This window comes from Oncorhynchus clarkii, chromosome 28 (assembly GCF_045791955.1).
Source record: "Oncorhynchus clarkii lewisi isolate Uvic-CL-2024 chromosome 28, UVic_Ocla_1.0, whole genome shotgun sequence".
Taxonomy (NCBI): domain Eukaryota; kingdom Metazoa; phylum Chordata; class Actinopteri; order Salmoniformes; family Salmonidae; genus Oncorhynchus; species Oncorhynchus clarkii.
The window spans coordinates 34,491,036-34,505,817 of record NC_092174.1 but is presented as its reverse complement, the minus strand read 5'-3'; the positions used below and the strand labels follow the sequence as shown (position 1 = coordinate 34,505,817).

The 14,782-nt window shown below is 41.9% G+C and overlaps 1 protein-coding gene across 1 annotated transcript in view; it reads right to left on the bottom strand.

The window, feature by feature from the left end:
• Positions 1 to 9,218: 9,218 nt before the first annotated feature.
• LOC139386629 (ephrin type-A receptor 3-like) overlaps positions 9,219 to 14,782 on the bottom strand; it is a 183,350-nt gene continuing 177,786 nt past the window's right edge. Inside the window, exons 16-19 of the mRNA XM_071132367.1 lie at positions 10,451 to 10,600; positions 10,035 to 10,228; positions 9,737 to 9,874; positions 9,219 to 9,591 (exon numbers count right to left, since the gene is read on the bottom strand). Coding sequence (XP_070988468.1) covers positions 9,492 to 9,591; positions 9,737 to 9,874; positions 10,035 to 10,228; positions 10,451 to 10,600 — 582 coding nt within the window. The 3' untranslated portion in view covers positions 9,219 to 9,491. The remainder of the gene's footprint in view (positions 9,592 to 9,736; positions 9,875 to 10,034; positions 10,229 to 10,450; positions 10,601 to 14,782) is intronic.

Below are 14,782 nucleotides of genomic sequence, written 5' to 3'. Positions count from 1 at the left end.
TCCATACAGACCTTCTCCAGATCCTTCAGGTTTCGGGGCTGTCGCTGGGCAATACGGACTTTCAGCTCCCTCCAAAGATTTTCTATTGGGTTCAGGTCTGGAGACTGGCTAGGCCACTCCAGGACCTTAAGATGCTTCTTACGGAGCCACTCCTTAGTTGCCCTGGCTGTGTGTTTCAGGTCGTTGTCATGCTGGAAGACCCAGCCACGACCCATCTTCAATGCTCTTACTGAGGGAAGGAGGTTGTTGACCAAGATCACGCGATAAATGGCCCCATCCATCCTCCCCTCAATACGTTGCAGTCGTCCTGTCCCCTTTGCAGAAAAGCATCCCGAAAGAATGATGTTTCCACCTCCATGCTTCACGGTTGGGATGGTGTTCTTGGGGTTGTACTCATCCTTCTTCTTCCTCCAAACACGGCGAGTGGAGTTTGGACCAAAAAGCTATATTTTTGTCTCATCAGACCACATGACCTTCTCCCATTCCTCCTCTGGATCATCCAGATGGTCATTGGCAAACTTCAGATGGGCCTGGACATGCACTGGCTTGAGCAGGGGGACCTTTTAATCCATGACGGGGTAGTGTGTTACTAATGGTTTTCTTTGAGACTGTAGTCCCAGCTCTCTTCAGGTCATTGACCAGGTCCTGCCGTGTAGTTCTGGGCTGATCTCTCACCTTCCTCATGATCATTGATGCCCCACGAGGTGAGACCTTGCATGGATCCCCAGACCGAGGGTGATTGACAGTCATCTTGAACTTCTTCCATTTTCTAATAATTGCGCCAACAGTTGTTGCCTTCTCACCAAACTGCTTGCCTATTGTCCTGTAGCCCATTCCAGCCTTGTGCAGGTCTACAATTTTATCCCTGATGTCCTTATATAGCTCTCTGGTCTCGGCCATTGTGGAGAGGTTGGAGTCTGTTTGATTGAGTGTGTGGACAGGTATCTTTTATACAGGTAACGAGTTCAAACAGGTGCAGTTAATACAGGTAATGAGTGGAGAACAGGAGGGCTTCTTAAAGAAAAAGTAACCAGTCTCTGATTACCGAAACTCTTACTGGTTGGTAGGTGATCAAATACTTATGTCATGCAATAAAATGCAAATTAATTACTTAAAAATCATACAATGTGATTTGCTGGATTTTTGTTTTAGATTCCGTCTTTCACCGTTGAAGTGTACCTATGATAAAAATGACAGACAGTTACATGCTTTGTAAGTAGGAAAACCTGCAAAATCGGCAGTGTATCACATACTTGTTCTCCCCACTGTAACTATCATATGGAAGTAAATTTGGAGTCACATGATGACATGTTGTATGGCCCTCCCATTACAACTCTTTGGGAAAACTTTCAGTTTATTAAGCTACAGATGAAATAAGTTCAAAGTAACTTCACAGGGTGGTCAAAGTACAAGGTCAAGAGTTTGACACTCCTTTCCAAATAAAAATGATCTCGCTCTTTTGTCCATAATAATCTCATCATGTAGGCTATACCCACACTCTATCTGCGTGCTGGCACACATGCTATATAACACAACCATTTTTTGAGAGAAAATAAAAAATGCAATGGAAACCCATTTAACTTGTATTTTTTATTCGGTAAATGGGAATCTAACTGCAAAATGTATTTGTATGTGCATTACGTCATCACAAACAGCTTTTTATCCGCAACAAGTACATTTTATGGAAACATCTCTGGTGGGAAAATGCGCATTTCGTTTTTGATGCAGATGTTAGAATATTTGCATGAAAATCTGTCAGCAATTGGATGGAACAATCTAGAAGAAAAAGAAACGCACACCTATTTAGACGAGGTGCCGACTAGCGGAGTAGAAAACTTGAAAATAATAGAGAGCCGCACACTCTAGGAGCTCAGATGCAAAAATGTAATTACCAACGTTTCGACAGCCAAGCTGTCTTCATCAGAGTATAATCACAAACACTGCAGGATGACTCGTTTATGTAGTGTCAAAAGACACAGGTATCTGTAATCATAGCCAAGAGTGGCCTAATATCATTGGTTAATTATCAAATATTAAAATGGCATACAAAGAACAGCATACAAACAACAAATGGATAGCATACGATCATAATGTCATTTTAGACTACACAAGCTTACAAACAATTACAATGGCAAAGTCACAATAATCACAAGAATGGCTTCAGATCAAAGTCTACGTTGAGACCGAAGGGAACAAGGGTCTTTAAGTTAAAGATCCAGACAGCCTCTTGTTTTAAAAATAAATTATCAAGGTCACCCCATCTCCTAGAGAGGATGACATGTTCAATGCCAATAGGATGGAAACCTAGCTACTGTTTTCTAACTACCTAGCTACTGTTACCTAGTTACCTAGCTACTGTTACCTAGCTACTGTTACCTAGCTACCTAGCTATTGTTACCTAGCTACCTAGCTAATGAGCTGTGTTGGGGGAAAATAAAGATAGAAGCCGCTGAGTAGCCGTTGAGAAGACTTTAAGAAGCTAGTAGCCACTGAGAACATTTTACATGCTATAAATAATGAATTATATTATAACATACAACATAGACATAGCCTTATAACTCATCCTACGTGTAACCCCATTCACTGAGCATTATACACAGGCTGTAAATGGCGTAATAAGCAGCGCTGCACTGCATGGTGCCTCATATGATATGCTCACACAAAGACACTTCTCCATCGGTATTCACAGGGAAGTGTTAGAGATGTTTCTTTAATGGGGCATTAGCATAGATAGCCCTGGGAGAAGTGTTTCACCTGCATCTACACACACACACACACACACACACACACACACACACACACACACACACACACACACACACACACACACACACACACACACACACACACACACACACACCTTACCAGACTCGACACCACAGCATTGCTGTTTCAAACATGTGTAGAATAAATTCCATCTCCGGCATGAGCTCTGTCTCCTGCTGTCTTGTCATTCTTATAATCCAAATTTGCGCTGACTGATCAACAGAGTGTCAAGTTACTTTTCCGTGTGTTCTCAGAAAATCTGAAGTCGCCATGCAGAAGTAAAAAGTAGTTAGAGAGCTGCACATGGTACACCATGCAACAATTTTGGCGGATAATTTTAGAAAGAGAGGGTCCAGATTGTCTAGCCCGGCTGATTTGTAGGGGTCCAGATTTTGCAGCTCTTTCAGAACATCAGCTGTCTGGATTTGGGTAAAGGAGAAATGGTGGGGGCTTTGGCGGGTTGCTGTGGTGGGTGCCGGGCAGTTGACCGGGGTAGGGGTAGCCAGGTGGAAAGCATGGCCAGCCGTAGAGAAATGCTTATTGAAATTCTCAATTATAGTGGATTTATCGGTGGTGACAGTGTTTCCTAGCCTCAGAGCAGAGGGCAGCTGGGAGGAGGTGCTCTCATTCCCCATGGACTTTACAGTGTCCCAGAACTTTTTTGAGTTAGTATTACAGGATGAAAATTTCTGTTTAAAAAAGCTAGCCTTAGCTTTCCTAATTGCCTGTGTATATTTGTTCCTAACTTCTCTGAAAAGTTGCATATCACGGGGGCTATTCGATGCTAATGGAGAACGCCACATGATGATTTTGTGCTGGTTAAGGGCAGATTGGTCTGGAGTGGACTATATCGATTCCTAGTTCAACATTTTTTGAGTGGGGCATGCTTATTTAAGATGGTGAGGAAGGCACTTTTAAAGAATAGCCAGGAATCATCTACTAACGGGATGAGGTCAATGTCATTCCAGGATACCCCGTCCAGGTCAATTAGAAAGACCTGCTCGCAGAAGTGTTTTAGGGAGCGTTTGACAGTGATGAGGGGTGGTCGTTTGGTCGCAGACCCATTACGGATGCAGGCAATGAGGCAGTGATCGCTGAGATCTTGATTGAAAACAGCAGAGGTGTATTTGGAGGGCGAGTTTGTTAGGATGACATCTATGAGGTTGCCCGTGTTTACGGATTTGGAGGTGTACCTGGTAGGTTCATTGATAATTTGTGTGAGATTGAGGGCATCAAGCTTGGATTGTAGGATGGCCGGGGTGTTAATTAAGCATGTTCCAGTTTCGGTCACGTAGTAGCACAAGCTCAGAAGATAGATGGGGGGCAATCAATTCACATATGGTATCGAGGGTACAGTTGGGGGCAGAGGGAGGTATATATCAAGCGGCAACAGTGAGAGACTTGTTTCTGGAAATTAGAATTTTTAGAAGTAGATGCTCGAATTGTAGTGTACAGACAAAGGTAAGGTATAATGTGAGTACATTGGAGGTAAACCTAGGCATTGAGTAATGATGAGAGAGATATAGTCTATAGAGACGTTTAAACCAGGTGATGTCATCGCATATGTAGGAGGTGGAACAACATGGTTGGTTAAGGCATATTGAACAGGGCTAGAGGCTCTACAGTGAAATAAGACAACAATCACTAATCAGGACAGTAATGGACGAGGCATATTAATATCAGAGAGAGGCATGCGTAGCCAAGTGAACATATGGGTCCAGTGATTGGTTGGGCTGACTGGGAACACGGCGATTCAGACAGTTAGCAGGCCGATGCTAACACGCTAACAGTTAGTAGGCCAGGGCTAAACGAGCTAGCAGTTAGCAGACTGGGTTAGCAAGCAAGCAGTTAGTAGGGGCAGAACAGGGCAGGCAAGCTAGCAGGCAAGCTAGCAGTTAGCAGACCGGGGCTAGCAAGTTAGCCTATGGGGGACGTCGATAGACCATTGATGCCCCATGAGGTGAGACCTTGCATGGATCCCCAGACCGAGGGTGATTGACAGTCATCTTGAACTTCTTCCATTTTCTAATAATTGCGCCAACAGTTGTTGCCTTCTCACCAAGCTGCTTGCTTATTGTCCTGTAGCCCATCCCAGCCTTGTGCAGGTCTACAATTTTATCCCTGATGTCCTTACACAGCTCTCTGGTCTTGGCCATTGTGGAGAGTTTGGAGTCTGTTTGATTGAGTGTGTGGACAGGTATCTTTTATACAGGTAGAGGATCGGGGGTGTCCCGTACCGGCAGTAGAAGGGGTCCGGATATTGTAGCCCGGGAGTGGACTTCGGTGGTAGCACAGGAGCCCTTGCCAGGCTAGCTTCAGGCTAATTGGTGCTTGCTCCGGGATGGAAACGCTAGCCATGAGTAGTCACCCGGGATTGTGGTTAGCTAGTTGCGAAGATCCAGATGAAAATGTTCAGAGTCTGCGGTAGGATTCCGGGGATATGGAGAGAAATAGGTCCGCTATGCTCTGGTTTGAGTCACGTTGTTCGAACTGGCGAGAGCTTTCCAAGCTAAAGGACCATGCTTGAAAAACAAGTGTTTCTGAGGTTAATTTAATATTACACAGGTAAGCTCACAGTTACATGAATCAGAAATACAGACAGGCTCTATCTATCTGAGCTATTGGGTAAAACCCACCACCATTTGTTGTTATGTTGGGCACCTTACCAAAAGAGGATGTTATTATGATTCGTTTTTTCAGTTACATGTTTTGCTAAAATAAAGGTTTTAGGAAATACAGGCATGCTCAACATTACTACAAGAAAAAACATCTATATATAATATTCTTGTAAGTATAAAAGTAAAGCTTTAATAAAAAATGTATATAAAAAAAAGCATGAACAATGGAATAATGTCTTACTGTGGTGGGTGAAGAATCCAATACTTTTACTTGTATTGGATTGTGGAAGCACCTCCTCTAAGAGTATGAATTAGGCTGTTTGAGAAGGTTTGAATCCTAAGCAACCTGCCTACACATAGTTCACATAGTTTGAAGTACAATACCAACATAGCTACTGTAGTAGGTCAAAGCTGTGGGCTGGAAAACCTTGGTAGAGCATTGCTGGAATAGGAATTGTGATGCTCATGGGAATTTCCTTCATTTTTTGGCTTCTGACCAATGCCTATTCTCACTTGAAACATCATTTTTTGTTTTGAATATACTGACACTACCAGTCTGTTTGAGTGGGGTTTGTCAGAGGTTATCTAGTTCTTTCAGAACAGGAATAGTACATGCAGGAATCCTTGACAGGCAGTGACTGGCTTTATATGACACAGATGTGGATCAAGCTTCAGCTTTACATTTCTCCACAGTAAAGGTGACATGATCAGTCTTCCATTATACCACCGAACCCTGGGGAACATATACAACTCAGGCATAGCCTGGTTCATACATGTGAGACTGTGACTGTTTGCACATATCAGTGTGTAGAGTGTAGTGTGGGTTGACATGCATGTGTGTGTGCGTGAAAGAAAAATAAGACTTCAGGTGAGAAATAAGAAATATTAGCCTATTTATTACAGCGACATGAATGACTTTAGAATGCGTACACTCTGAACAAGCGCATATAAATCTACCATGATGAAACATGATGTGACCAAGGCCAGGAAGGAAGAGAGATCAGGGAGAGAGAGAGAGAACAATCTCACAAGTAATCAGTTTGGGAACATTTATAAAAACCGGCCTAGCTTGGGGTAGAAGTCTCTCTTACTATTCCCATATCCTAACATTAACTGTTAGAGGGGAAACACAAACTGACATGGGAACAGTGTCTAGGGACAACTCCAAGTGAAAGGGTTCAGAGCCTGGCTGAGAATCAGGGGTTAGGGTTTATGGGTCAAAGTTTATGACCTCTGGTTGGGGATGGGCAAGCTTACCAAAGGAGGACAATGTCAAAATGTGTAAAGTACCAAAGTTATGAGTACTGACAGACTGGTAAACCTTCATCAGCCAACCACATATTTTCTAAATCTGAACGGAAGGAGGAAAAATGCTGCTGTCCTTTGTTGAACATTTTAACCGAATTGATGAGTTGTCCATTTAACGGTAATGAAATACATCATCATCTGCTAGTACATCATTATCTGCTAGTACATCATTATCTGCTAGTACATCATCATCTGCTAGTACATCATTATCTGAGACCCCTCCGGGAAAGAAAAAGGTTCATTTAGTTGTTGGATTTTTTCCTCTACATCATGTTGTGTGTTTGTGTCTGTGTGGGAGACATTGGAACCACTTGAAATAGCTTCTGGATATAAAGGTTCTCTGCTGTAAATTCACTACCTAGCTTACACAGGTAAACCCACAAGTATAATTATTGAACCAAAACAGAACAATTTATTCTCTAATGTACTTTTCATTACAGTATCCAATAAACAGGTGGTAGACCTACCCTACCCCAATTCAATGTCTATTCCACATTGGTTCAACGTAATTCCGTTAAAATTACGTGGAAACAATGTGGATTCAACCGGTGTGTGCCCAGTGGGACAGCAGCGGTATAGAGTTTAGGAATAATAACAGAGGTGCTAAAAGTTGGGGTGTTTTCAGTTCGAAAAGCAGATGTTTTCTGTGACGTCACCTCGGGGAAAAAGATGAATACTGTATACAGACGTAGTCATAACTCCGCCTCCATAGGGAGGGGGAGGGGGGGGGACAGAAAAGAAAGGTAGCACAGTAAATAAGGCATCTAACTTTTATCATCCTCGGGTCATCCGCCCGAGGGAAAACTGCACCCCCTGTTACCGGTCAATCAGAGGCCGAACCTTAATACTCATGCTACGCAATGTACATTCCATAGATCAGGTCAACGAATCACACGCTGTCTCATCTCCTATGATCCTCCTTCAGAATAAAAGTATATAATCACCATGATTATCAACGTAATCATCATCATCATCACCATTATTGTGACAAACATTTTAGAGTTTCAATTCAACACTGTACATATTTGACATTATGGTACATTGGTATTTACTGTATGTTGCTGTGTTTGTAGTCCTGTCAGGTAGTAGAATAACACTGTTATCATGAACAGATACATACAGCGGTACAGTGCACAATGATGACAATTTTCAAACTAAACCGCTAACCAGGTTTTCAAGGATAACGCCACTCTTCCCTTCCCAAATCAAGGGGGATGTTGGTTTTGATATGCAGTAAATGTTGTTCTGTTGAGTACAGAACACTGATGTTTTTTACTTATCCAGGAAATTATGTTAGCAGGCCTTGACTCATAGATTTGGAAGCAGTTGAAATCACTGAACAGAGATGGTTAGCACAAACTGTCACTGAACCAATATTAATCACTGAACAGAGATGGTTAGCACAAACTATGATTGAACCCATATTAATCACTGAACAGAGATGGTTAGCACAAACTATGATTGAACCCATATTAATCACTGAACAGTGGTTAGCACAAACTGTGACTGAACCCAAATGAATCACTGAACAGAGATGGTTAGCACAAACTGTGACTGAACTCATATTAGTCACTGAACAGAGGTGGTTAGCACAAACTGTGACTAAACCCACATTAATCAGGGGTGAAATGAGGCAAAAATCACCACTCAACTCACTCAAGTCAAGTCTACCTCACAACCAATCCTGCTTGTCTGACATGGCCCAACATATCAGAGCAATACTAACTATACATGGAGAAACATCTGAGAAACAGAGATACATTGCAAACAGTGTCAACTTCACAGATGATCTACTTTGCTCTTCTTCTGTCACAAAGGCAAACTCTAGCAGAAAATGTACTAATACTGTATTGAACTGCAGGTTTCTGACTAACTGCAACCTATTTTTTATTGTATTTTTTTATTTAACCTTTATTTAACCAGGTAGGCAAGTTGAGAACAAGTTCTCATTTACAATTGCTGTAGGCTGTACTAAATGAAATCTGGCAGGGCATCTCATTCAAGTGAACTGGGTGAGTCTGGAAGTCGTGGCTATGGAAGACCTACATGTATCTATCCCTGGCCAAACGCAACGGAAGTCTTCTGAGACCATGAATAGACATCTCCATCTCATATTTTCACATCTTTCTATTTCTCCCTCCTATCTCCCCCACACATCATGTTCGGTCCTATAGCTTTGTGGGGAGGGGCTTAGAGAAAGAGGAGAGGCCTGACAACACATGCACCAGGAAGGAAAAGCACACCTGCGTTGCCTGGCGATAACAACTTTACTTTCTAGACTGGCGGACTCACACACACCTCTTGTAAACGCTTATCTATACATATACAATATTGATCATGTGAATTATGTGGAAAATTAACAAAGCTAATCAAAAAATGAAAAAAGAAACAACCATAAAAACAACTGTACACAAAACTTCACAGACAATGTTGAGAATTATAATCAAATTTTCTTTTTTGTTATTTTTTAGCTTTGTTATTGTTGTTGTTGATATGGACAAAGACGTCTTGGTTGTAGCCTGGTATCTTAGGTTGCTGGGTTGCTAGGCCTCTGAAGGCGTGGACCGAAGCTGGAAGTGCCTACGCTATCAAAACATCCAGGACAGGTGGAATGATGAAACTACAAAGAGGAAATAAAGGAGCTAAGCGTAAATTACGGCTCCATCTCAGTGTCTTTGTATGGGGAAACCCAACCCAGAATGTCCATGTTGGCTCAATCTGAGTGTGTCTCAATGGGTAAACTCAGAGAAGAGCATCCATTTTGGCTTTCCCTCCCAGTGTGTCTCTATAGGGAAACTGTTATACTTGGACGTGGGTCCCCTGGGACTGAAGGATCTGGACACTGGAGATGATCTTCTTCTGGTGACCCGCCAAGGTCACATCCATCTTAACGAGCTCACTAGAAGAGAGGACAGAGGAAGACGGGAGTTTACAAAATGACAAAATTGACAACAGACTCCTCTTTTCTCCAGCTCTGCCTACTCCTACTCTCTTTTCTCCAGCCCTAACCTCAGCCCCAGGCCAGCTCTGCCCATGTATCTCACCTGATGCTGATGTAGAGGACAGAGTCCAGGGTGACGTATCCAGCACTGGTGAAGTTCCCCTTGTACTGTCCCATCTTGATGGCATCCAGCCACTCCTCCATCGTACTCACACTGAACTCTGGAGTGGTCGGGTCTTCCCTGCTGGGCAAACAGGAGAGAATATACACATTCATTAAATAAGACAGTCCAGATACGGTACTAGTTCTAATAGTTTATTATGGATCTGACAGTATGTGCTTGAAGACTGGGTCTACAGTGGTTCTGATTGTGCCTGTGGTTTTGTCCCATTGTAACTCACCATAATGAGCTGTTGGCCAGCTCTCGGAGGCTGGCTGGGTCTCTGATCAGCTTATCCAGGGTGGTGACGATCTGGCCAAACTTAGGCCGTTCGCTGCGGCCCTTCTCCCAACATTCCAACATCAGCTGGTGGAGGACCACAGGACAGTCCATAGGGGCCGGAAGACGGTAACCCTCATCTATCGCTTTGATCACCTAGTGGGGAAGAAATAAAAAATAGACGAGGATTAGATGGTCCTTAGTCAATCACAGTAATCCCCTACCGAGTATGGGAGATAAAGCCAACTGAGTCCACCGAGCTTCTACGCCAAACCAACCCACAAGTCACAAGAACAGCCATCAAGACAAATCATTGATGAATAATTACCATATCAGCTATACACCGACACTGTGCTTTATTATAATGAAACTACTCACATCCTGGTTGGACATCTCCCAGTAGGGTCTCTCTCCGTATGAGACCACCTCCCACATGACGATGCCGTAGCTCCACACATCACTGGCTGATGTGAACTTCCTGTAGGCAATAGCCTCTGGAGACGTCCATCGGATGGGGATCTTCCCTCCCTGGAAGGGTTAATAAGATGATCATAAAGGGTTAATAACACATTTAGAAAGGGTTAATAAAACATTGCTGAATGGCTGATACAATATTTTTTTTTAAACAACTAGAATTAATTCATTTCTACTTTGGCAAATGATTGAATTGAGTTGAAAGAGAGAGAACAATGCACATTGTGGAGGCGTAGGTAGGAAAGCTCAAAGAACTGCATGGAAACACACCACAGAGTAGTCATACGGTTCTACCTCATACTTTTTATTGATTAAAACCCTCAAACACAGAGCATTTCTTTCTATTCACACACCAACAGAGGGAGCGCAGTAGTGCTTTGACTTCCTTCCTCCATCTCTCCCTTTTCACTCATCTTTCACAAGCCCTTTTTGACTTTGTTGTTCACAGGGAAAATAAAGATAAAAGAAGTGTATATGAAGAGTTTATTTCCAAAGCTATATCCGGCAATTTTTCACATTCGTGATTTTTCACGAGAAATTATTGCTTATGGGTACCTTCATGTATGTGTAAAATATTAGAGTTCTCAGATTTTTTATTAATACATTTTAGCTGTGTATTAAAACATTTTTGTTGTTGCTGAATGCATATATATACATTGTAGCTGGAATGTAATGTTCGTATTCTGTACATTTGACTGTGATATGTGGTTGTCTCAACAAGCTATTTTAAGATTAATACATGAACTGTAAGTTGCTCTGGATAAGAGAATCTACAGTACCAGTCAAAAGTTTGGACAAACCTACTCATTCAAAGGTTTTTCATTATTTTTCATATTTTCTACATTGTAGAATAATAGTGGAGACATCAACACTATGAAATTACACATGGAATCACACAGCAATCAAAAAAGTGTTAAACAAATCAAAATAAATGTCATATTCTTCAAAGTAGCCACCCTTTGCGTTGATGACAGCTTTGCACACCTTAGCATTCTCTCAACCAGTTTCATGAGTAATGATTTTCCAACAGTCTTGAAGGAGTTCCCACATATGTTGAGCACTTGTTGGCTGCTTTTCCTTCACTCTGCGGTCCAACTCATCCCAAACCATCTCAATTGGGTTGAGGTCAGGTGATTGTGGAGGCCAGATCATCTGATGCAGCACTCCATCACTCTCCTTCTGGGTCAAATAGCCCTTACACAGCCTGGAGGTGGGTTTTGGGTCATTTTCCTGTTGAAAATCAAATGATAGTCCCAATAAGCGCAAACAAGATGGGATGGTGTATCGCTACAGAATTCTGTGGTAACCATGCTGATTAAGTGTGCCTTGAATTCTAAATAAATCACAGGCAGTGTCACCAGCAAAGCACCCCCTCACTATCACTCCTCCTCCTCCATGCTTCACGATGGGAACCACACTTGAGGAGATAATCCGTTCACCTACTCTGCGTCTCACAAAGACACGGTGGTTGGAACCAAAAATCTACAATTTGGACTAATCAGACCAAAGGACAGATTGCCACCGGTCTAATGTCCATTTCACGTGTTTCTTGGGCCAAGCAAGTCTCTTCTTATTATTTGTGTCCTTTAGTAGTGATTTATTTGCAGCAATTCAACCATGAAGGCCTGATTAACGCAGTCTCCTTTAACAGCCGATGTTTGAATGTGTCTGTTACTTGAACTCTGTGAAGCATTTATTTGGGCTGCAATCTGAGGTGAAGTTAACTCTAATGAACTTATCTTCTGCAGCTGAGGTTACTCTGGGTCTTCCTTCCCTGTGGCGGTTCTCATGAGAGCCAGTTTCATCATAGCGTTGCAACTGCACTGACATTTTCAGAATTGACTGACCTTCTTGTCTTAAAGTAATGATGGACTGTCGTTTATTTTTGCTTATTTGAGCTGTTCTTGCCATAATATAGACTTGGTATTTTACCAAATAGGGCTATCTTCCGTATGCCTCCCCTACCTTGTCACATCACAACTGATTGGCTCAAAGGCATTAAGGAGGAAAGAAATTCCACAAATTAACTTTTAACAAGGCACACCCATTAATTGAAATACATTCCAGGTGACCAGTTTATGAAGCTGGTTGAGAATGCCAAGAGTGTTCAAAGCTGTCATCAAGGCAAAGGTTGGCAACTTTGACGAATCTCAAATATAAAATATATTTGATTTGTTCAACCCTTTTTTGGTTACTACATGATTCCATATGTGTTATTCCATAGTTTTGATGTCTTCACTAGTGTTCTACAATGTAGAAAATAGTACAAAATAAAGAAAAACCCTTTAATGAGTAGGTGTGTCCAAACTGTTGACTGGTACTGTCTAACATTTAGCAAAAATACGTAACTACTTGTCTCTCTAAAATGAAATCATCAAGTGATGAAACCAAGTCTGTCATTGAATAACCTCATGCCATGAATAGATAGTGAAAAAGCAAACCAATCTCTGTTTAATCAATAAAAGCTAATTTACCAAAATTTCAGAAGATTTTAAGAAACTCTTCATATGGAGTAGTTTCAGCAGAAAACAGGCTTTTAAACGGCATTGGGGACTGTGTATAAGAACGACACAGAAGACAGCATTAGGATGCCTGTTTGACTCCCTATGCAGATCACACCAGTATTTTAACATTCTACTACTGCACTCCTATAGTCCCAGCTCTCTAGTCAAAGTCAAATGAAAGAGACAAAGTGAGTAGTCTCTATCCTCAGTACATCTCTCCCTCTCTCCTCTTCATCTCGCTCCCCGTTTACTCTCTCTCTTGCTTTCTCTCTAACTCTATCCCTCACTCACTCCCCCCCTCTCCCTCTCTAATTTTCTCTCATCTCTCTCTTTCTCTCTCCCTACTCTCTCTCTCTCTTTCAATTCAATTCAAATGGGCTTTATTGGTATTGGAAACGTGTTTACATTGCCAAAGCAAGTAAAATAAACAACGAACAAAAGTGAGAAGACTCAAAACATCATCAACAAAAAAACTATAAAAAATGTAAAGTAAACATTGCACTCCCAAAGGTTTGAAAAGAATAAAGACATTTCAAGGGTTATATTATAAACTATATTATCAGCTATGTTTTAGCAAGGTGCAAATAGTTGTAGTACAAATAGTAGGTAAAGATAAATAAAAACATAAATATTGGTGGTATTTACATGTTGTTTGTGCTGCACTGGTTCACCTTTTCTCATAGCAACAGGTCAAACAGTGCATTTGGAAAGTATTCAGACTCCTTGACTTTTTACACATTTTATTACATTACAGCTTTATTCTCAAATTGATTCAATTGTTTTTTCCCCTCATCAATCTACACACAACACCCCATAATGAAAAAGCAAAAACAGAATTTTAGACATTTTTGCACATGAAATATGATATCAACATTCAGTATTCAGACCCTTTACTCATTACTTTGTAGAAGCCCCTTTGGCAGTGATTACAGCCTAATGTCTTCTTGAGAATGATGCTACAAGCTTGGCACACCTGTATTTGGGAATTTTATCCCATTCTCCTCTGCAGATCCTCTCAAGCTCTGTCAGGTTGGATGAGGAGTGTCGTTGCACAGCTATTTTCAGGTCTCTCTAGAGATCTTAGATCGGGTTTAAGTCCTGGATGGGCAACTCAAAGACATTCAGAGATTTGTCCCGAAGCCACTCCTGCGTTTTCTTGGCTGTGTGCTTAAGGTTGTTGTCCTGTTGGAAGGTGAACCTTCGCACCATTCTGAGGTCCTGAGTTCTCTGGAGCAAGTTTTCTTTAAGGATCTTTCTGTACTTTGCTTTGTTCATCTTTCCCTCGATCCTGACTAGTCTCCCAGTCCCTGTCGCTGAAAAACATCTCCACAGCATGATGCTGCCACCACCATGCTTCACCGTAAGGATGGTGCCAGTTTTCATCCAGACATGACGCATGGCATTCAGGCCAAGGAGTTCAAACTTGGTTTCATCAGACCAGAGAATCTTGTTGTTCATGGTCTGAGAGTCCTTTAGGTGCCTTTTAGCAAAGTCCAGGTGGGTTGTCATGTGCCTTTTACTGAGGAGTGGCTTCCATCTGGAAACCAAGTTTGGTGGAGTGCTACAGAGATGGTTGCTCAGTTTGGCCGGGCGGCCAGCTCTAGGAAGAGTCTTGGTGATTCGAAACTTCTTCCATTTATGAATGATGGAGGTCACTGTGATCTTGGAGACCTTCAATGTTGCAGACATTTTTGGTACCCGTCCACAGATCTGTGCCTCGACACAATCCTCT